The sequence below is a fragment of the Melospiza melodia genome, chromosome 12 (genome assembly GCF_035770615.1).
Source record: "Melospiza melodia melodia isolate bMelMel2 chromosome 12, bMelMel2.pri, whole genome shotgun sequence".
Classification (NCBI taxonomy): Eukaryota; Metazoa; Chordata; class Aves; order Passeriformes; family Passerellidae; genus Melospiza; species Melospiza melodia.
The window spans coordinates 12,801,386-12,824,047 of record NC_086205.1 but is presented as its reverse complement, the minus strand read 5'-3'; the positions used below and the strand labels follow the sequence as shown (position 1 = coordinate 12,824,047).

The window sequence follows — 22,662 nt, the reverse complement described above, 5'->3', positions numbered from 1 at the left end:
GTTTTAATTCAGGGTCTCATTAACACGCTTGAGACAAATTATGTTATAGACAGAATACTGCATTCCTCAGACTCCATGGATCAGCCCACAGCCTGAGTAGCCATCAGTTAACACTAGAAACAGTAAACAAAAACATGATTAATTGTTGGTAGGTTATGCCAGGGAAATGGTTGAAGTCCTGTAGTAATGAATCAGAAAGATGAAATTACAATTACTAGTGCCCGGAGCAAAAGAAATCAAATCAATTATAGGCACAACTTAATAAAAAAAGAGTAACTACTACAGATAGGCAAAATGCTGAGGGATTGCACAGATGCTGTAGTTTTGATTGGGAAACCATTGGAGAAATATGATTACTCCTGAAAGGAGCAGACCTATCCAGACTGCATCAACTGTTCAGCTGCCCTGACCAGCTGTTGCTTATGATCCACTAAAAATCACATGGACCGAAGGAACAAGAATATGATTATAACTTCTCCTGGGAATAGCCTGTCCTTGCATGGATTTTTATGAAACAAACATATTCATAGAAAATCTAAGATGCATTCAGGTTCAAGGTGAATGCAACTCAGAAAAAAAACCCCAGTTGCATTGAAAGTAGATTTCTTCTTTAAAAATGCTGACTGTTGCTAAAAGCAAAGAGTGGACTTTGAGGAACTGTTGCCATAGCTTTTGATGCCTAAGCCTGGATGCTGGCAACACATTTTTTTTTTTTAATAAACTGTCAGCAAGCTGAGTTTCCTGAAGTTTTCACGGGAAGAGAAAACAGTATCAGTCAACAAAATAATCTAAAGAGATCTATGCCATTGTGTGGGAGTGTACCAATGGTGAAAACACAGCAAATAGTCAGCTGCCAGCCAGGGAGGGTCATTAGACCTAACAGCCTAAAACCAGATTTTCAGAGACCACAACTGGAATTTATTACTTGAAATACCAAAACCAGACATGTTTGACATTGGCTCATTACTCTTCATTTCTTTCTTGTGTTCTGGTTGTGTCATTTAAAAATCAGCATGAAAATTATATAAGATTTGGGCCAAATACATCTATTATACAAATCTTTATTTAATCATCATTAAATTAATTTCAAAGCTCAAAATCCCTTCTAAATTTATCAGAGGAGGAAAAATACTAGTTTTACCTTTTCTTTCCTGCCACACAGAAGACTCTTCTGTGTCATTAGGGAAGACAAATTTATGTTCCTGTTTAAAAGAACCAAAGATGACACAAGGATATTTTTTCATTCTGCAAGATACAGTCAAAGGAAACAGGCCAGAGATCATGAGGGCAGCAGTCAGTAACAGAACTGTCTAACTACTGCAGAGATATCATTAAAAAAAAAAAAGTCAAGAGAGAGGCATAGAGGCCTTGTTTTCACTTGTGTAAGAATGGGTATGCAGTTCTCCTTGTCTGTGTCCTAAAAGGCCCTGGAGTCCAGTCTGGGAATACAGCTTCACTCCACAGTTCCCACATTGACATTCTTGTTTTCTTAGTTCCCATTTGCTGAAAAAGGAGAGCTCATTTCTAATCTACAAAGCAAAAGGTCTAATACAATTTGCCACATAAAAGACTTCCCTAAAGTCCACTTTGCTTGCAATTCTAAGTAGCAAAATCCAAGTTAATTTAGAAAACCTCCAAGCAGAAGTGATTTTCCTCACCATTAGTAAGCACTTTCATGTTTCCCTAATGCAGATGTTTTAAACTTCTTGTAAGAGCTTTGAGTACCTCTTACCATTGATAATAGCTGTTAGACAGTGAAACCTTCTCTATGCTTATTTGTCATAGAAGTAATTTCCTAATCCTGATATAGCATTTCTGTAATTTTTAATTACAGATTGGTTGTTAAATCAAAATTTCTCAATTAAATGGATACTGATTTCCTGTAATTGAGTCATATTTACAATAAATGAATGAAATGAAATACAGCAGTCACATGTTCCAAAGAGTCAAACAGAGGTGTGTGACGGCTATATTACTGTTCAGCCACTGGTATCCTGAAAGATAATGATTATTTTAAATATTTTTGCTTGGTTTTAAATGCTGCAAAGTGTCAAAATCAAGTTTCCTGGGCCCTGTGTATCACATCCTTACCTATCTCCCCACTGTTGAAATATTCAGTTATATTGTAGTACACCATATGTTTGTATATAAAAAAATTTATTGTTGGACTCTTACAGGGGGATCCAGGAGAAAAAGGGCCCCCAGGTCCTCCTGGAACTGTTGGAACTCCACTGCTTCCTATAAAAGGTTATATCTATTTTTGACTAGTCTTTGTGCTGTATAAAGTGCAGGATCTGTTTTGCTAAGGTGTGTGAAAGTGGTCACTAGGGATGCAGGGGACAGAACCCTAAAATACTCCCAGTGGCCACAGGCCAACTCCTGTTTGTGGGTTCAGCCACATTTTGTGTTTGTTTGTCTTGCTGATCTTCCTGGAACTACATTAAACATACAAGTGTCACATTACATGTTTGTTTGGGTGAAAGATCTTTGTGCATAAAGTCACAACTAGATCTGAAGGACTCTCTCGTTCTTGGACCTAAGCATAGCTACAAAAAATCAATGATAAAATAAGCCTGTGCTGGTTAATGGACAGCAAATAAGAACACCTGCCTTCCCACTGTCATTTAGGATTCCTCTTTTCATTATTGCCACAACACACGGATTTTAGACTACACTCAAGCTTCCTATTTGCAGGGGGAAAATCCTGGGACTAGTACTCCCAACAGAATACCTGTCAATTTATTACAGGCTGGGTTTTAATGTCCCAGCTCCCTTTATCCCCATCTTACTCATCTAATGGGTGAAAAGATGTGTGGAAATTCTTATTTCATAGCAGGAAGCAGTGGGGAACAGACAGGTCTGCTGCCTGCAAGGTTGCACTTTTGCATCTAATACTTGAAGAGTTTGTCTTGTGAGAATATTTCAACAGAGAGCTCATCATAAATTGTATTGCTAGTACAACACGAGAAATTTCTTCAGATCACAGAAGTAAGTTACAACAAAGCCCCAGTTCAGCCGAACCTCCCCATTAGATAGGGGCCTTATCCTAAAATAAATTAAATTTTTTCCACAGACCCCCATGGTTTCCAGCCCATACAACAAAAAACCCCATGCTTAATATCTTGAGTAACATTCAGTCATGTACATGGTGTGAGTGGATACAATCTTCAGAGAAAGAGGTCTTTGGACAATAGAGAACAGAAATACTGCCAATATTTTATTTTTCCAATTTAATGAAGCTGTTTACATCCGATTCAGATTTTCTTTATCAGTATGTAATTGCAATTTTAAATGTTATTATTTGTAGCAATTTTGAAAATATACTTTTAAAAATCTGAATAATTTCAGCTAAGGTGATCGTGAAATTACATCCCTGTGTGTACTGCCAAAGCACATAACATGAAATCCATATTTATTTTAAATGCTACACATGTTTATTTTAGCCAAACATTTCCCTCAGCATTTTGTAATACATAGCACAAAGATACTTCTACAAAGCAATGAAGAGTTAAAAATGTGCTTGTGAAATGGGATGGAATCCATAGAAAAGTAACCAAATCCTCCCACCTTAAAATTAAATTGTTACACATTTTAAAATGTTTCATAAGTTATTTTACTCTTGTGTAGTTTCCAAATTACAATTTTGGTTGCAGCTTAATTTAGATTTAAGCTGTCAATTCCATAAGGTGTTCAGCTCACATGTTTCTGTAATTCTCTGTAGGTCCACGAGGAGATCCTGGATTTCCAGGTCCTGTTGGTGAAATGGGGTCAGTTGGACCAATTGGTCCTTCAGGCCTTCTAGGAAGACCAGGATATGATGGAACAAGTAAGAGAAGTAGAGGATAAATGTGAACTAAACACCAGAAGGAAAGAAAGCAGCTGAAAGAAAACTGCTCTCTGGTCTTGCTTGATGCAAGTCACCAACTGTAAAGACTGTTCACTAAAAATATTAACTCAGCACTTAATAGCCAGAAAAAGAAACAAAATTATCCAAGTAGAACATTAGGAATGACTAGAAAAGGAACAGAAGACAAAGGAAAATACTACCATGGTAAATCGACGGTATTACTGTGTCTGGAGTGCTGTACTTAAAATGTCTGCTCTCCATCCCAAAAAGATAAAAAGGGATGTGCTGAGGATGGCTTTGCTCTGTATGAGGAGCTGGAGTAACTGGGATGTCTACAAAAGAGGTAATGGAGGGAAGGAGGAATAGAAGCATTTGAAGGTCTATAGCAGGAACCTCTTTTCTTGTGGATCCTGAAAAACCCAAGGATTTGGATTCAACATTAGTTATGTAGAAGCTATTCTTCAGGGCAGTCCTGAATGGTCTGGGGTTTCCTCCTTGATATCTCACATTAATGCTGTGTGGGCTGTTTACCTTTATTTTTTTTCAGGTCTTCCTGGCCTGCCAGGAGTAAGTGGGGCACCAGGACCTCAAGGTTTTCAAGGGGACCCTGGTTTGCCTGGAACAGGTGAATTAATCCCAGGAAGACCGGGATTTCCTGGACCACCAGGCCTACCAGGGCAGCCAGGAAGACAAGGCTTACCTGGACTACCCAGTAGGTTCAATAGCAATTCATATAACAAGAACACAATTCTGCAGATTAATATAGCCATTGCTTTTGTTGGTGCTACAAATACAGAGAATTGAAAAGTGCATTTTGACAGCTATTTCAAAGTTTTCATGGGATGTTGAAACCATATTTTTCCTATTAGCTTTTCATCAGTGAGATTTTCAAGATTTTCATAGTTTTCTGGGTGATTTAAACCCACAAAAGTAACACACATATTAAAATTAAACTTTAAAAATGCTTTGGTCTCATAGACCATTTTTTAACTGTTCAAGTTAAAAATACTGAGGAGGAAACTCAAATCTGCATCCTTTGGAAAAAAGTAAAGTTTTAAGTAGAAAAAAATAATAGCACCAATGAGAAGCAATGTGTCAACATCAACTCTAGCCATACAGTCTGTTGCAGTATAATCTATAAGCAACAACCTGTAAAGCATTAATTAATATCACTAACTTTTTATGTGAGAGTAACAAGAGAAGGGAGAGGAGGACACATAACCTAAGCTGGGGGAACAGTAAACCTGACTTATACTGGCTGGAAAACTTGTTTTTTCAAAGGTGTAATCTGTACTGACAGAGGGATCCCTGGAGAACCTGGACCAAAAGGTCAGATTGGCCTTCCAGGAAGAAAAGGGGCAAAAGGAGAGAAGGGTAAGTTAGCCTGGATAACAACAATTTGAGCATGAAACCTTTGCCAGGAGTGTCAAATCTAAATGTGCAAGAAGTCCATGGTAACTTGGAGATTTAGGCCCATCAAAATACAGAGTTACTGTTGGCATTGGGGCTTCTGAGTCAGCAGAGTCCTGTTAGTGCAGAGTTACTCAGCACTGTAAAGGCAGACTGATAATCCTCTCCTAGTGAGATAACATGAGATAAAATGGTCTAAATGTGGTGCACTACTCACACAGAAAAGAAAAAGGACAGCATTATTTTTTGTGTAATAATTTTTCGGCTGTTTCAATGTAATTTTGACATTTTCATGCAGGAAGTCAAGGCCTCTGCTCATGTAGTGCTGGTCCTCCTGGTGCCCGTGGTGTGCAAGGACCTGCAGGTATCCCAGGAAGGAAAGGACAAATGGGATCCCCTGGAAGACACGGAGAAAAGGGTGACCCAGGCTTATCTGGTGCAGTGGGATCACCAGGGCTCCCTGTGAGTGCTTCTCATGAGCTTCACTAAACAACATCAAGCTACCTCTCAACTCAGCAGGCATTTAAGCAGAATGGTGGAGAAAGTGCCCTGGAACACTATCTGGAACTTTCATCTACTTTAGCTTAATACAGTCTAGTGAAACAAGCTTTTACTTTTGGAGTAGACTTACTTTCTTTAATATGCTTCATATAGTTTATCTTAGTCCCCAGAGTGAGAGTAATTCAAAACACCACTTAATCTAACTGCTTTAGTAATACAGTATATGGGAATTTATTGGTCTTGCTGTGATTTTGATCTACTTCTGGTCTGACATATGGAATGTACATCCAGGATGCTGCATGCCAAAATAATGTCAAATAGAAGGTTCTTTTAATACACTTTCTTGTGAGAGGCTTTTGTTGGAAAATATAGGTAGATATGCCCTGCTTTATAACCATTCCATTATGGTTAGGTTTTTGGGCTGTTTTGAGGGGCATGTTTAGAGGGGGTTTTGTGCTTATTTTTTTGTTCTTGGTTGGTTTTTGTTTTATTTTTTTGAGATTTGGGTTTGTTTTAATAGCAGAACTCTTTGCTCACATAAGGAATTGCTTAAAAGTTTCCAGAACATGTTCTTTCAAAAGCAAAAAAAGCAAACAAATCCACTGTGAGTGTGAGAGAAGGATGTGGAAGGGCTCTCATTCAAGTTCCAATCATTTCATTAGAAGATTTACATTTGCTCTCTTTATTTTCTTAAAACCCTATTACCTGGGTGGTATATGTGAGATTCTGCTGTTTTTGTTACTTTTGAGAGTATGTTTTAGCCCTTGTGGCTCTGAAGTAAGGCTTGAAGCCTTGTCCTGAATTTTGCTGTTCTTAGGTTACTTAATTGAGAAACAAGGACAAAGTAATCACTTTGGAAGGAAATAACTCACTTCAGTACAGAACTGCTTTGGTCTAACAGACCATTTTTCTCCATTTTTCTGCTCTCTTTTCTTCCCAAATCCTTCATTTTCTTTTCAGACACTAATAACTCATCACTGCCTACTTGAAGATCTAGACATTGTAACAGTCACTTCTAGTTTCAGATTCACATTTTTCAGAAGTCTGCTGCCTGATTTGAAATTGTCAATCACATTGTAAACTGGTTTTGCTCCACCTATTTTTAAGGGAAAGATTTTGAGTAACAGAGGAAGCTACCTAAATAATACCCCAGTTTTGTACCTCAGTGGCCTTTTACTTCTGTGTAAATTTCACATGGTTGTCTTGATCTACATATACTGTTGCAAGATCAAACCTTGACAAAAGATTATAAGAATAGTGCACCCTGCTTGGACAGCTGAAAACAAAAATCAGCATAAAAATATAGAAAAGTATTTCTTTTGCCCTCTAAACCTCTCAAGCCATATATTCATCTAAGAATATAATGTACCTAACTAGATGAAATTTTTTATTGTTGGCTTTGTGGGTTTTCATTCAAAAAAAAAGCATCACTTACTTCCTGCTGTGTTCACTTCTGGGAGGACAGCCTCATCCAGCAGTCACCACCCTCCAGAGATTCCCTTCCTCAGTGGGTTGAAGTCTGCAGTGGGAAGAGTTAATGAATCATTTGTCTCTTGATATTCTTACATTTGCAGTCCCACATCTGTGCAGCTGTGGGCCCAGTGCTCTGGCATTACAATTTCTGTCAGTTGTTGTAGTGGGTTTGGTTTGCCAATTTGAGATTTCCCGGGGTTTGTTCGTTTTTAACATGTGTGTGCACAGAGGCATGTTTAACTTTCTAGTGGTTTAGCAAAGTGTCAATATTCAAAATGAGGTAGTGATCGGTGTTATTAGGCATGGGGGAAGCTCTCAGCAGCTCCTCTCAGAAAATAATTTCTGTTGGTGGCTTCTTCCCTCCTCACCAAACATTAATTAATGCAAAAACAGCACAGTTGTGCATTTGTGCACATGGCAGAGTCAGCCTGAAAAGACCATATGCCATTCACACTCCTCTTTTTGACCATCAAAAGAGACCAGTGCATCCCTTTGGTTACTTTAATTGGTCTTTTTTGGTGAAACAATGCAAGAGATAGATACCTAATTTTCCCTTAAATTCCCACTTTGATTCCTTGCTGGAGATAACTGACAACTCTTTTCTTTGTCAATAAGGGGACTCCTGGTTCTGCTGGACAGCCTGGGGAAAAAGGAGAGAAGGGTGATCCAGGAAGAGTTAGAATAAAAGGTAAACACACATTTTACTGTTAACCTTTTTGTTTTCCTATACAATATCTAGGCAATAGTGTAAACAAAACATTCATTTACTCTTTACTAAATCCATTAGCTCAGTAAGTCACTGAAACCTAGAGGGCATATATATCCAAACTGCTCTCTTGGTACCATCTCTTCTTGCTAAACACAAGATCAACACAGTGTTTTATGGTTTTTTTCTCTATAGTTGAGCCATAAAACAGTTTTAACAGCATGTTATTAATGCAAACAAATAACTTTTTGTGTCATTCATTTGATAATTGGGGTCTTCCAGAAGTCTGTACAGTAAAGACTAAGCAGAATACAAATACTGTGAAATAATGAAGAAATATTATTGAACAGAAGCCACCTACTGAACTGCCATATACCAATATCATAGCTGTTATCTCATATTAGGCCACCAACATCTTTCTTGGGAAAACTTCAGGCTCAATGACTATTCAGATTCCTCTCTTATTTCTAAAAATTACTCTTGACCAGGCATTGAAGAGAAACAATAGGCCACCAGTTGCACAACTGGAATTCTTGTAATTAAATACATCAAAACCTCTCAACAGTTATGGTTATGATTTGTAAAGGCAAAAGAAAAAGAGAACAATAAACTGCAGCAATCTAATGGCAAATCCTAGTTGGAAAGGCTAAAATAGTTATTCACAGAAGATTGTCCTTTTTATTGTTTATAAAAAGTTAGCTTAGCTTTGGATGCCTGTGGGTTTTTTTACAGATGTTGGAATAGGGGAAAACATTTGCTTTTATTTGCAAAGGTTTCTTGACACAGCAGAAAGAATCTTTGTGTTAGAATAGTTTTGCTGTCCTTGATACAAAAGTTACTTTCTCATAAGTATTGGTGCAAGAAAATCCATGGGGGAAAAAACCAAAAACCTTTGGGGAATATTGATGTAAATATTATGTATCATATGGCACAGCTGTATCCTGACTTCACTGAAATCAAGAATAAATCCGTGACATGTTTCAATAGTGAAATATTTTAACTGTATGTATAGCACAGACAAAAGCCACATTCCTGTGGTGCCTGTGAACATTTCTTTTATAGAGACCAAGTTGTTCCATCAGGTATCCAACTACAAACTGCCTTCCTGAGCCTAAAAATGCCTCATTAAGGAATGTGAATTCAAGGACTGGGAATTATCATGGAGATAGGATCAACAGTTACAAAGCATTTCTTTAAGGAGAAATACCTCCTCCCCCTAAAATTACTGCAATAATTTTTTTCCCCAAAAAATATTTTAAGGATTGAAGGGTGAAAGAGGACCTACTGGGCTTCCAGGATTTCCAGGCCAAAGAGGTCTTGATGGCAGAGATGGGGAACTAGGATTGCCGGGGGAAAAAGGAGCTGAGGTATGTTTGACTTCCCCAGACTTTTTCCATTCCAATTAACATATTATCTTATGAAAGATTATGAAAGTTTTTATGCATTAAAAAATTCATTTCTTGTAAGTATTACTGTTTATTCTGGTATTCCTGATGATAATCTCTGCGTATACTGTGTGCCAATATTACAAGGTCAGGAAATAAAAAATACACAAACCCTTTTGTTCCTTTTGCCTTTGAATATTTAAAAATACTAATGCCATTCATGTAGTCTTACCATTGTGAAAGTGTTTCTCCAGATAATTCTCTAACCTGCTTTTTCATAATCAAAGAGAGGAGAGAAATTAGCTCATTACTTACTGAGAATTTATATTTCAGGGCGATTCTGGAGTAGCAATTCCGGGTGATAAAGGATTCCCTGGGCTCCCAGGACCTCCTGGGGTAAAAGGCCAGATGGGATTGCCTGGCCTGGGGCTTCCTGGGTCTCCAGGAGCCAGAGGTAGCCCTGGAGACTTTGGTGACATGGGGAATGTTGGGCCACCTGGTCCAAAAGGCCAGAAAGGTAATTTTGAATGTTTATGTTAAGAATGAAATAGCAAAATACGCGTTTGGATGGTTGGTGGCATCCATCATGGTTTAATATGTATTATATATTATAGTGCTGTTAATTTAGAGTGAAAATAATATTAATGTTTAGGGAAACACAATTTATACTTAAATCTTGGCCTGGTTTTCTTGGTTATAAAAATGCCTAGCAAAAAAAAATCTACACTGATAGCTGTAGATAGAATTTAAAAGAAAATATTATTTCTTTCTTGCAACAGAGAGTACTGTAAAAAAAGTTGCCAGGACAATGTAAAAAAAACTTTGTCTTTAAAAAATACAACTGTATTACAGCAATTTGGAACATCACCAGTGTTTGATAGGAAGTATCAAGAAAAATATATTTTAAGATTCCCCATCAAGACTTCAGTAATATGGAAATAACAATGTGCATAAACAGTCACTGCACGTTTGCACGTGTGGTTGGGTAGTTCCCCAGAAATATTGCAGTAAGTGCTCAGACTCCAACTAATCTAAAATCAAATAGGCCAGTTTCTTCTCCCTCTTGCTTTAGGTGAAACTGTCTGCATTACATCACCATATCCTGGAAATCCAGGTCCCCCAGGTTTTAAAGGTGTTCAAGGTATGTTTATTGAATAATTTTTGATTTATACTGAAATGGAATTTTAAGTTGCTAATTAAAGAAAAGAGGCTATCCTAAAAAGCTAAACTATTCTAGTTTTTCAACAAGATAAGTGTTTCAAAATGTAAAACTGCAAATACACGGGAATGTAGTCTCTAATAGAATCAAGGGCCAGACAGCTGCCATTTGCACCATCAGAAGGAGTGCAGGCAGCCTCCATGAAAATAATTAAATCAAGGCAGCTTCAAACTCTGTCCTGCCTCAATGAAAATGCATGAGAGAGTCTGAAAAATATGGCTGGAGTTGGGTAAGGCCTAGAGTATGTACATCTCCATACCAGGAGAAAGAGATGTGCAAGGCAAAGATATGCTGCAAGTCTGTAATTTCTAAAAATGTATTGCTCATGGCAACTTGCAATTGAGCCCTAAAATCTCAATACTTATAATAATTTCTTCAACTTATTCAATTTAAATTCAAAGAACTCACCCAGGAACTGGCAAAGTGTTGCTTGTGATTGGCTCCGAGACATTTGAAATATCCAAGCAAATTAGAAGAAATGGAGAGAGTGGATTTTCAAGCTGTGTAATATGGTGTTACACAGCTCCCTGACATCAGTGTTGTGGGTGGGAACAAAAATTTATACAGACATGAGTGTACTGAGCTCATCTGCACCATTCCAGAAGCAGGACATAGCACAGAAGAGTAGAAGAACTTGAGCTGACATCTGTTATTCACTAGGTTAATACTGTTTCATGACCACATGAAAATTTGTAGGAAATATTTTTTTCCTAATTAACACTAGTGATTTGCAGTCTGCTGTTAATGGAATAGGGAACGTGTTAATTTAGAAAAACAACAACCATGCATTTGTTTATGACTTGGGCAGTGGCTCTTGCCCAAAGTGTTAGAAGCAGATGAAATCAGCTGGTTTTCAAGGTACATGAATTTGCATGGAATAAAGATAAAATCCTTAGATCACACATTTTAGTGCTCTGACAGCCTTTTTATGTATTTCATTTTGATTTTCAGGACAAAAAGGTTTAAAAGGACTCCCTGGGCATCCTGGACCAAATGGCTTTGATGGGCAAAAAGGCAATCGAGGAAGGCCAGGAGCAGGAATCCCTGGGCCAGAAGGTGAATTGTGCTTTCCCTAATTTGGGAAAGCTGCTGGGCAAGTTGTAATGCAAGGAAAGATAGAGTAGTGTAAAGCAGGATTGAACTGAAATGAATAGTTCAGTATCCAGAAAGCACTGAACCACACAAGAGTGACAGTACTCAAGACAGATGCTGCCCCAAAGAAAACCCCTGTCACTTCCCACAGGAATTACCTCCTTCATTCCTCGTGTATCATTAGCTATAAATAAGAAACATGAAATTTAATTTATGATGTTATTTTTCTTTGCAAGGTGACAATTTAAATTTGGCTAAATTTGGACTACAACATTCCACATTTGGGAGGGGTGAGGAACCAAAACAAAAAACCCTGAACAACTCTTGATATAAGCTCTATTTGAATTTAAAAATCTTATTGACAGGCTTTCGAGGCACAGCTGGTGATCCTGGTGATGAAGGTGAAAGAGGATCTACAATTGATGGCAGAAATGGCTTTCCAGGTCCACCTGGCCCAGATGGTCAGAAAGGTCTTCCAGGTGACACCACATATGGCCCTCCAGGAATCCCAGGCACCAGGGGACTGCCAGGACCCCCTGGTGCACAGGGAGCAAGGGGTAATCCAGGCATTCCTGGACTTCAAGGTATGAGCCAGCTTCTGTGAAACACTTCTACATGTTCAAAGGACAAAATCTGAGCAAAGGTGCTCCTGGTTCAGAGAAAACTTCCTCTCACTCAGATCCATAATGGTGACTGTTAACAGTACTCCCTGTTTTTACATTTACATTTTGCTGTTTGCTGCAGTGATGTCTCCACAGCACCACATCCTTCCCACCCCATAGAGGATATTGCTGTTTCCTTTTACAGATGTTCCTTTTGCCTGGCCCTAAGCAGATACACCCATCCTTCAGTGCAGGGAGCACCTACAGAACTGAGCCAGTGCTGTGCACCTGGTGCAGGCCAGTGAGCTGCTCCTATACATCAGAAACTCTCTTCTGTACCTATAGATGAGGGTTGAATTTGTATTTGTTCCTTAAAGAAAGAAGTTCTCCACAACAGCCAATTTTAAATTGCAGAAAAGCATCACTTTTCACAAACTGTGCAAAAACTAGAGGATAAATGAGATACTATAGTAACCTAACATGTACATTTCAAAATTAAAACTAGGAATTTTGAGGAACAGTGAGTAATGGAACTAACAATTATTTTTTTTTCTAGGACAACCTGGTACCCCAGGATTTCCAGGTGCCAAAGGCTTTAGAGGCCCAGAAGGTGATGTAGGAGCACCAGGCTGCCCGGGCTTCCCTGGCTCACCATGTGTCCCAGGCTTACCAGGACCACCTGGACTCAGAGGTGTCATGGGCCTGCCAGGACCTCAAGGTACACAACAGCCAGCAGGGCCTCACAGCCCTAAACTTTGCACATATTTTCTGCCAGGTTTCATCACATGATTTTTGTGGCTGCCATGACAAATATTGCCATGGGAGCTGCTCATTACTGGGGGTGTACATTATGTTTTGCACAGCTCTTTAAACTCAGGGAATGTAGACTGTGCATCTCAGGTGTATCCCAGCTTCCTTTCCCATGCTGTTCCTTAACTGGCCAAATCACAGTGAGTTCACTATTAGTAATAAACAAAGAGTTGTCTCATATCTGTTGTCCTGAGTAACTTAACTGAGCTCCTGTCACTGCTGTGATGCTTTTATCTTCCTAATTCTTCAATAGAAGTGTTATTTATGAAGAGCTAGGAGAGACATCTATCAAAAGTATTTACATATTAGTAGAGATTTTTCACAGTGCTCTTCTATTGTCTGTCACTAAAGAAATACAAGAAAACAAACATTCCAATTGAAAAATATAAGCAGGGCAAGAACTCCAACATAGTAAAAAAAAGGTTTCAACTTATTTTGCCATGTTTGATGATTTTCAAATTTATACCAAATCTATCACTTTCTACTTTTTATATGCAACTGTGTAACTTTTGCCTGCCTTTACATACATAGATTAAAGTTCTCTTTCTCAGGCTTACCAGGCTTTAAAGGTCAGAGGGGAGACAGGGGCCTGGCTGGGCCCCCTGGAATCAAAGGCCTCAAAGGCTCTCTGGGCTCACAAGGTCTCCCAGGTCCTCCTGGCTCACGAGGTACCCCAGGACTTCCAGGAAATAGAGGGCCTGTTGGCTTCCCAGGAGAAACAGGTATGTTACATATCCTGCAGACCACCTCTCCTATAAGTTCTCTTGTAGAGGGAGCCCTTTTTACTGATGTTAAGGTTAGCAAGTACTTTGCACCCACCTCCCTTTCCAACTTCAAGGATAAGACTGCAGCAGGGTAGAGTCAATAACCATAGAAACATCCTTTGTTCTTTCTCATATGATAAAAACAAAGGATGAATATAGTTTGATGCATCTTGGTGCATCCTGGTGCTTCAGTTGTTTTACAACACTGACATATTTCTATATATTATTTCCTGACTATTTGTAATAGGTTGTAATATGCAATAATAAGAGGAATATGTTTAAGGTTAACAGAATCCCTTGGGTGGCATTCCTGAGGGACAAATGAGCCCAGGAAGCTTGAACATTCTTCAAGAAGGAAATTTTTAAGGCATGGGAACAGGCCATCCCATATGCTGAAAGACAAGACAGTGAGGAAGATGAGCAGCTGGGCTGAACAGGCTTTAGCTGAACTCAGAAAAAAAGAGAGTGTTTGAAGTTTGGAAGAAGGGACAGGCAACTCAGGAGGATAAGGGTGTATCAGGGTTATGGGGGGAGAAAATCAAGAGGCCCTAAGTGCAACCACAACTCAATCTGGCTATTGCTGTAAAAGACAATAAAAATATTTCTATAAATACACCAGCAGCAAAAGGAGGAATAAGGAGAGTCTCCATCCTTTATTGGATTGGGAGGGGCAAAACAGTGACAAAGGATGAGGAGAAGGCTGAGGTACTTAATGCCTTCTTTGCCTCAGTCCTTAATGGCAAGCCCAACTGTTCTCTGGGTGCCAGCCTCCAGAGCTGAAGGGCAGGCACAGGGAGCAGAACAAAGCCCCCATAATCCAGCAGCCACATGCAAGATCTGGTGATGTGTTGGGGATAACTGCTTTAGGAGTAAGTTCAGCCTAAATCTTCAGGGGCTGACTGCAGGTAGGAGGAGGCAATTTGCCTCAGTAGAATCAGGGTTTCAAGAGAAGTTTGACCTTGGCATGAAGACATGGTCCAACTAATGGTTCTCTAGTTCTGCTGATTTCCTAAGAAGTCCTTCTAAACATCCTGGTTTTGCTTTATACTATTCCTCAGAATATGACAGTAGCAATATAAGCAGACTTAACATGTAAATAAAGCATTTCATATTTCCAGGAAGCAAAGGCATTCAAGGACCCCAGGGATTCCCAGGACTCCCAGGAATACAAGGCCCAATGGGAATCTTTGGTGTAAAAGGTGAAGAAGGAAAAATGGGTCTACCTGGGCCTAGTGGAGAATGTGGAGATATGGGAATGAAAGGTTTGTAAAAATCCACTTTACTATGTAGTTATATTGTCGCTATGTTTAGTTTTGTTACTACTGTGTTAAAAATCTGTTTAATTTTTTATAGGAAAGAGAGTAACCATCTGCAAGATGCAATCACAGGCAGCTCAAAATTGCTGTCTTTCATAACTTCACAATCTTTCCATATTCTTCTGATTTAATATCACCTGGGTAATGAGTGAATAAACAAAAAATCAAGGGAAGGATTGCAAATTCTGTCAGCAGTGAGCCTGCTGAGAAAACCGAGAACCATATTAGTATTTGAAGGCTTTCTCTATTAGGAAAGTCACCACTCAGTGGTGGTGATTTTCAGGACATGTCACTTGTGGGGATGTATTTACATTGCAAATGTTACTTCCAAGGTGAGAGGGGGCCTCCAGGAGACAGCGGCTGCGTTAACCTCCGCCTGGAGAAGGGCCAGAGGGGGGACCCAGGCTTTCCTGGGGAGCACGGACTGAGAGGTGACACAGGTGAGTTCATGAAAGCCCTGCATACACACACATTCCTCTGACATAAACCACTGGTACTTGTCACAGTGTGGGCTCAGGGCTGCAGTAACAGCCAGCCATGTTTGCAGGTTCCTAAACTGGCTCTTTAGTTTCTTTGTGTTGTCACTAAGGCAATACACCATGAGTGAAAGCATTGCCATATTGAAAACCAATATCAAACACTGGCTTGACTTGATTGGTCATTATCTTGTTCTGCAATCAACTTCAGGTGAAAAAGGCAATACTGGTTTCAGAGGCACACGAGGATTTCCAGGAAAGAATGGTGTTCCAGGACTACCAGGTGACCAAGGTGACACTGGAGTGATGGGGTTTCCAGGATCACAGGGTTTGCCTGGACCAAAGGGCCTTCGAGGAATGACAGGTTTTCAAGGAGAACCAGGTGACCAGGTAAACAGAGTGGTAGTGAAGTGTCCTGGACTTTGCAGTTATCTCCTGCCTCTAAGAAATATGATGAAGGGTGCTTGTACTGTACTCACCCATTAGATGTTTCCTCTGAAAAAAGACAGCCAGAGTAGTAGGAGCTGTAAATTCCTAATGAAACACCTCTGTGCTTTGGTTACATTTTAGCAGGAACTGTGGTGGGAGTTAGGAAAGGACCTCTCCTGGCTGTCTGTTCTGATGTAGTGCTTTGCTACATGGTTGAAGTCCAGGTTCTACTACACTAAATAGGGGGGCAAAAAACAGATGCACAATCAAGTTTTTAACATTATTCTTAAGAACAGATTGACAAACCACTTACCACAGAGATCATAACATAGCAGCAGCACAATTATGCAGTTAATATCTAGCTGCTTCTTCATATCCTGCTGTGTGAAGTGACCAAGGCAACAGACAAGACAAAGCAAGTCATCTTTGCCCCAGGCAGAGCCCAGGCAAGCAGTGTTGCTCAAAAACAAATACACAAAACCACACAAACATTTCATGCAAGGTATAATTCTTCACTTCTTGTATGCGGAGTAGGTAGACAGTGAAATTACATAAAGGAAAAGGCACAGTTATTTTCTTGGTAAAGAGATATACTTTTGCTTAGCTTGTTTAATTAAATTTCTTTGCTGATTAATGTTCATTACTCAAAAAGAAAAATAGGGAAATCTACATTTTTATTGTGACATCACAATATTTCTGGTTAATGTTTATAGTAAATGTTGGGTAACATACAACAATATTGGATATATATTTTATGGTACCTTTTAAATCAAATTATTCAAGCCATCTGTGGGGAAATTAAGCTGTTTGAGCCAAGAATGAGAATAAGCTATAAAAGCATAAATTCAAAATTATTAGCAAGTCTAACCTACAGTTCCTTGCTGTTGGCCAATGTTAGACAAGTAACAAAGACAAGATTTTTTTTTTGGTGAGCTTAAGATATAGTTTTGCTAAGAGAACCAAATGCTCCTGCAGATCATTCCTGCTACACATATCCTATGTCAAACATTTTTATTTTGTTTTTAAAAAAAAATTAGGGTGATGTTGGCTTACCAGGAAACCCTGGATATCCAGGACTGACTGGCTCCAAAGGATGTAAAGGTAATGAGTTTATATAGACATGCTGTGAATAGAGCAATATTGTTAGGATATATGTGGAATAGATGGGGAAGACCCACTAGAAAATTATTTTCACTTCTGTCTTGTTTTCCCATAAAACATGGATGTAATTAAAAACAAGTCTTACTTACCTGAAGGCAAAAGTTGATTTCAGTATATTCTTCAACATCTTGTTCCTTTAAAATAGGTATTGATAATTTAGAAGATAAATTCCTGTCAAATTTCATAGAAATTTAAAATTCCATCAAAACCATGTACAAATCCATTCTTACAGATATGGAAAATTTGTCAAATCAAATAAGAGAAAATGCAAACAAAGTGAACTGTCATAATTTGAATGTGACAAAGCAATTCTTATTTTGGGTTCCCTTAGCCCCTTCTGTAGCTGTTTATACCTATTAATGACTTTCCTGATCTTACAAAAGTGTCCAGCGCTTTGGTTGGGTGGATGGAAAGGATGCTTGTATAAAATGGAATTCATTGTACCTCAACAGGCAAGAGAGGTGACCCAACTCCTCTGCTTGGTACACACGGTCAGAAAGGGCCTGTGGGAGATCCAGGATTGCCAGGTACCTCTGTTTGATGGAAGACAAAATTGGACTTAAAAATTAATTTTCTCTAAGTTGTATTAGAGGGAGCTCTGCTCCCTGTGCATTTTGAGCCATTCTGTAGCAATTGCCTTTTTTTTTTTCCTTTAAGGACTTAGTGGATTTCCAGGGGAAAAGGGTTTACCGGGTATCCAAGGACAGCCTGGAAGACCAGGATCTAAGGGTGACCCAGGATATCCAGGGCCACCTGGATTACCAGGTAATGCCAAAGTTCAAAAAATAGTGCCATGGAATAGCTCAAAAGATATATGGAACAGGAGAAGGCACTTGAGCCATCTCAGTGAGGAGGCTGGAGAAATCAGAGCTCATACAAAGGGGGGCACTGAAAATTATTTCTGTACCTATAGCAGCAATTGTCTGCTCACTCTCAGACAGCAAGACCCTTCAATTCATCCTGCATCCCCAGACACGTGCAGGTACTGCTGTTAACACAGCTGTGTGCTGCAAAGCATGGAAAGTTTAATAGGATTACATATTCACAGGGGTTTCTTTCACTCTCAGGAGCAACAGGTCCTCAAGGATTGCCAGGAGAACCTGGAGAAAAAGGGAAACCTGGAATTTTGGGACCTCCAGGATTGCAAGGGTTACCTGGATCTCAAGGTAGAAAAGGTAAGAATATAAGAATAAAAGAAAAGGTAAAAAGAATATACAGTGCCATTCTATTGGTAATGTGACAGTACCAGACATAAATACTTTTTCAGTAGTGAAAATGGAAAAGGCCTAACTGTGACTGTGATTTAGACTCTGTGGTCTTTTAAACTGCTCAGACTTAGGCCAGTTCCCATTACCTTTGATAAGTAACTAAGTAGAAAGGCTACTTTGGAAAATTGGGCTACAATCTAAAATGAGTAAGGGGGAAGGTAGAAACAGAGTCTGGCTTAGCTGATTGTAACCAAGAGCAGGACTTTAGGAAAGAAAAAGGAGTCTGCAGTAATTCAGTTGTTTCACTTTCACTTCAGTTATACTGTGTTCTACATTTTCACCATGGAGTGCCACTGTTACTCTGTAAACCCAGCAGGCTGCTATGACAGCTTTGTTTTTCAAATTTGTTTTAACAAATTGTGATAACTTGAGTTGCATTTTATTGTTGGTTTTCTTGTTGCTTGTCTGATTTTGGAGTATTTAGCATCGAAGTGTTTCCTCCAAATCCTAATTTACACTTCTTGCAATGATTGTTGTGCTTAGATTGAATGTCAGTTCATCTATACAACTGTTTTTGTTGGGGAATGTTATTAACTTTTACTATGCTTAGAACTGAAATTGTAAGTTATTAATACTCCCTAAAGACAGTTATCAGCTCTGTATCCTGTGTCTGTTATAGTGTGCCTCATAACCAGTTCCCAAACAGGAGGAAGATTAGTGACCCATATGCAGAAACCACAGTAAAGTAACACTTGGGGCTACAGAAAATGGTTAGAGAGGACAATAGATCCACTTTTTCAAATTCAGCTTAAGGCCAAATTGAGAAGTTTCTTATAAATTACTGAAAATTCAAATGAAAAATGGAAACAATTTATGATTGTTTGCAGTAAATAAGCAGTGCTGATTTAAACTGTCATGACAGATTCCCTGCTGGTACATAATGTGCAAGAGAACATTTCAGTGTTGCAAGCAATATTTGCTGTAACAAAGGCAGAGATCTGCAGTGGCAGGGATGTCTGAAAGGGGTCAGAAAGGAAAAAAAAAAAGCATTCTTCTGCTGCAAACTTTTTCATAATTGATGGGCTCTTTCCTTCTTACCATAAGACACCTTTTACTATATTGTGCAGAAGTTATCCCAAGTCCTGCACAGGAACATGACATTAACACATGTCCTGCAGAGGGGAAGGTTCAGTCCCAAATGACAATTCATTAGAGAGCGAGTTGCCTGCTAAGCTGAGGATTCTATGTATTGCCAGCATAGCTGAAAAGAAGGTTAATACCTTTGAAACTACACCCAGTAATGAAAACTGACTAGTATTTGTATTCCAGTTCAACTGGATGTATAGATCTTGGTGCTGTTTTCAACAAGTGCTGGTGCAAGCATTAGAAATGAAATGGATAATTCATGGCTAAGTACATGGCCTTGTTAGTCTCATTAGCTCTCAGTTTCATTAAAGGTCTTGTGCCTGAACTTACAGATTTTAAAAAACTTCTAGATTTAAAAAAAAATAAACATCATCTATTAAAGCATAACCCCATTTTCTTTATTACTGTTGTTTTACTAGTTAAGGGCTAAGCCTGGCAAGCCTTACTTGTGTGAGTAATCCTTGATGGAGCAAGTAATACTCAGACCATCACCAGGAGGACTTGTGTGAATAGGAGCTGAATTGGGCTGTACAACACAGAAACAGTGGTTCATGCTCAGGTCAGCCAATTCAGCTGTACCTAGAAATATGGGACCATAGCAATCCAAAAATCTAGAAGTACAAGTGCTGATATTATAATGGATTGTTGGCAAATGTGTCAGAAATTCCCTGGAAAGCAAGTAAAACCAAGCCATCAATCTTGCCAGAATGAGCCAAAGATCAAAAAAAGTTTTAAGTGGTGACCTGGGGGCCAAAATTAGTTAGGAGCTCTTAATAATTTTAAAATACCCCTGCTAAATTCCCCAAAAGCAACTCGTACATAAATTTTAAAATGGGAACGTGTCCAAAGCACAGGAAGGCTACAGAAAGCAGGAATGAAAGTTAGAATGCCATGAAAAGTTAAAGAACAGTTAATTAAGGTCATAGAAGATATTACAGGTCAGATTACTAGTATCCCATGTTATAAAGTGGATTACACAGAGAGTATATTATCAATGTTTTGCAGGTTTTCAAAAATTTTTCTGGATTTAAAATTTTTCCAGACTGGTGTTTGCTACACACTGGATTTATTTTTTGCAATTCATCCTTTGTTAATTTTTAACTAAAATAATTCTACAGTTTCTGAGAACAAAGCTATATTATTATAAATTTTGGTGTGCCTGCTAGAGAACTCTAGGGCTTTTCTATTTTTCATTCTCAGATAACCCATCTTTGAACTAGGGACACTTAAATTTGGCAGGTGAAGCAGTTGATGAAAGGTATTTGTGTTGCTGTTCCTACAGCAATTTGTCCTTGCCAAATTTGACCAATTTACAAACTTTAAAAAATATATCCATTCTTATGTGCTTAAGTAGAGCAATAAATTGTCCCAAGATGCCTGCTCTGGATACATGCCAGATTGGTGAGCTGCAGGACATGCTGGGATGAGCACAGGCACCCAACAGAGAACCTACATCTTCTGTGGCAGGAAGGAGCCAGAGGAATGGAGACACACACACAGATAATTCAGACTTCTGGGAGAAACCCACTGCAAGTGCACTGGGAATCCTGCAGGGCAGGGAGAGGAATTGATGGGGAAGGAAAGGAGGCAGAGATGAGCAGCAGAAGTGGAACAGGGACAGGAGCAGGTACTGACAGTATCATTCAGCTCCTTGATGATCAGCGTCCCTCTCTGAACCAAGAGGCATCCCAATTCTGTTCCTGTCTCTGAAACCTCTTTGAAACTGTCACAAATGACCCATCAGTTTTGCCAGACCAGTTGCTATCACCAGGTGACAGACTGCTGTCTGCACTGAGGAAATGTTTGTTCTCACATTTCATCTATACAACCAAGGAACTAAAAAGCACTGATGCCATGGAGATATTTTATACCCTTGACTGCAAACAACAAACACAACCTTAGATTAAAAATGGATTAAAAAGTGCCATCTATTGTTTCATTTATTACCTTTTAGCAATTTTCAAAAAAGCACAAGTAATAAAGCAAAAGCTATGTCTGACTACCACAAACACTCAGCCAGTGCTAGTAGTGAACATCACTAGTGACAGAGCTGCTCTATAGACTACCATGTGTCACACCAGAGGTTTCAATTATAGATTTACTGTTTCAAAGATTTTGTGCTGTTCAGATCAAAGAGCTTTTGTAATAGAGTGATGCAAAAAAGCATAGTTTCCTGTGTGAAATCTGCAGGACCAGAGAAAAGAAGCCAGGTGGAAATTTGGCCTCTTTTTGCTGCTAGATAAATTGCACTTCTATTTTGAACAGAAGCTGTAAAGAAGTTCCAGCTTTACAGCTATCTTAGGTAGTGTCTGCACTCCCATCAGTGACCATGAAGTGGTAGCACAGTGAACTTTGGAGTAGCAACCACATGTTACGGTGGCAGTCCAGTCACAGACAGAAGGGTCTCTATAGATTAGCCCATAATCTGCTAGCTGCAGGATGGAAGTACCTAAAGGATTAAAAGCTGTGCTTTCTGATTGCTTTGATGTGAAACTGTATTATGACTGCAATTTTTAAACTTTTCACATTTGCCTTTCCAAAAAGATTGCACTGCAATGTGATCTCATCTGCAGCTGCCAGCAATCAAATTCAGCAAATATCCCACCTTAATGTTGTCAGATTAAAAAAAGGCTTGATTTTTAATTGTGACTGTAATGGATTGTTGGTCAGTCATACCTGTGTAACACCTCTCAGGTCTTCCTGGACTGCCTGGACTGGATGGCTTGGATGGACTAAAAGGTCAAAAAGGTTCTGCAGGAGCTCCAGGTAAAGATGAGAAATAACTGGAACAGAAAATCTTCTACATGACTGAATGTGCAAGGAAAGATGCATATTATTTTGATGTTTGCCTTGCCCAGAAGATATCATTAAGGCACAGACCAAACTTTCAAACAGAATCTAAAGTATGCTTAATGGCACACCTGTTTGTAAAATTAAAAAGTTCAGTGCAGATGATTCAAAGGAGAGCCAAGTCTCTTTTTCTTAAATATGCAAAAGATAAAACTAACAAATTAAAAGGAGACTTGTGAAATCCCAACTCCATTAAAAGTCCATGGGAGTTGTGCCTCATACTTAAGAGGAATGTGGATTTCACTCATACTGATGTATTCACAACTT

The 22,662-nt window shown here is 39.0% G+C and overlaps 1 protein-coding gene across 1 annotated transcript in view; it reads left to right on the top strand.

Annotated features, from left to right (window-relative positions):
• COL4A4 (collagen type IV alpha 4 chain) overlaps positions 1 to 22,662 on the top strand; it is a 66,576-nt gene that overhangs the window by 31,450 nt on the left and 12,464 nt on the right. The window contains exons 18-38 of the mRNA XM_063166831.1: positions 2,178 to 2,247; positions 3,722 to 3,826; positions 4,395 to 4,559; positions 5,129 to 5,221; positions 5,556 to 5,719; positions 7,847 to 7,919; positions 9,198 to 9,304; positions 9,656 to 9,839; positions 10,395 to 10,463; positions 11,493 to 11,597; positions 11,999 to 12,217; positions 12,792 to 12,953; positions 13,597 to 13,767; positions 14,928 to 15,071; positions 15,458 to 15,565; positions 15,813 to 15,991; positions 17,068 to 17,131; positions 17,644 to 17,718; positions 17,849 to 17,956; positions 18,259 to 18,366; positions 22,240 to 22,311. Of these exons, the coding sequence (XP_063022901.1) occupies positions 2,178 to 2,247; positions 3,722 to 3,826; positions 4,395 to 4,559; positions 5,129 to 5,221; positions 5,556 to 5,719; positions 7,847 to 7,919; positions 9,198 to 9,304; positions 9,656 to 9,839; positions 10,395 to 10,463; positions 11,493 to 11,597; positions 11,999 to 12,217; positions 12,792 to 12,953; positions 13,597 to 13,767; positions 14,928 to 15,071; positions 15,458 to 15,565; positions 15,813 to 15,991; positions 17,068 to 17,131; positions 17,644 to 17,718; positions 17,849 to 17,956; positions 18,259 to 18,366; positions 22,240 to 22,311 (2,545 nt within the window). The remainder of the gene's footprint in view (positions 1 to 2,177; positions 2,248 to 3,721; positions 3,827 to 4,394; positions 4,560 to 5,128; positions 5,222 to 5,555; positions 5,720 to 7,846; positions 7,920 to 9,197; positions 9,305 to 9,655; positions 9,840 to 10,394; positions 10,464 to 11,492; positions 11,598 to 11,998; positions 12,218 to 12,791; positions 12,954 to 13,596; positions 13,768 to 14,927; positions 15,072 to 15,457; positions 15,566 to 15,812; positions 15,992 to 17,067; positions 17,132 to 17,643; positions 17,719 to 17,848; positions 17,957 to 18,258; positions 18,367 to 22,239; positions 22,312 to 22,662) is intronic.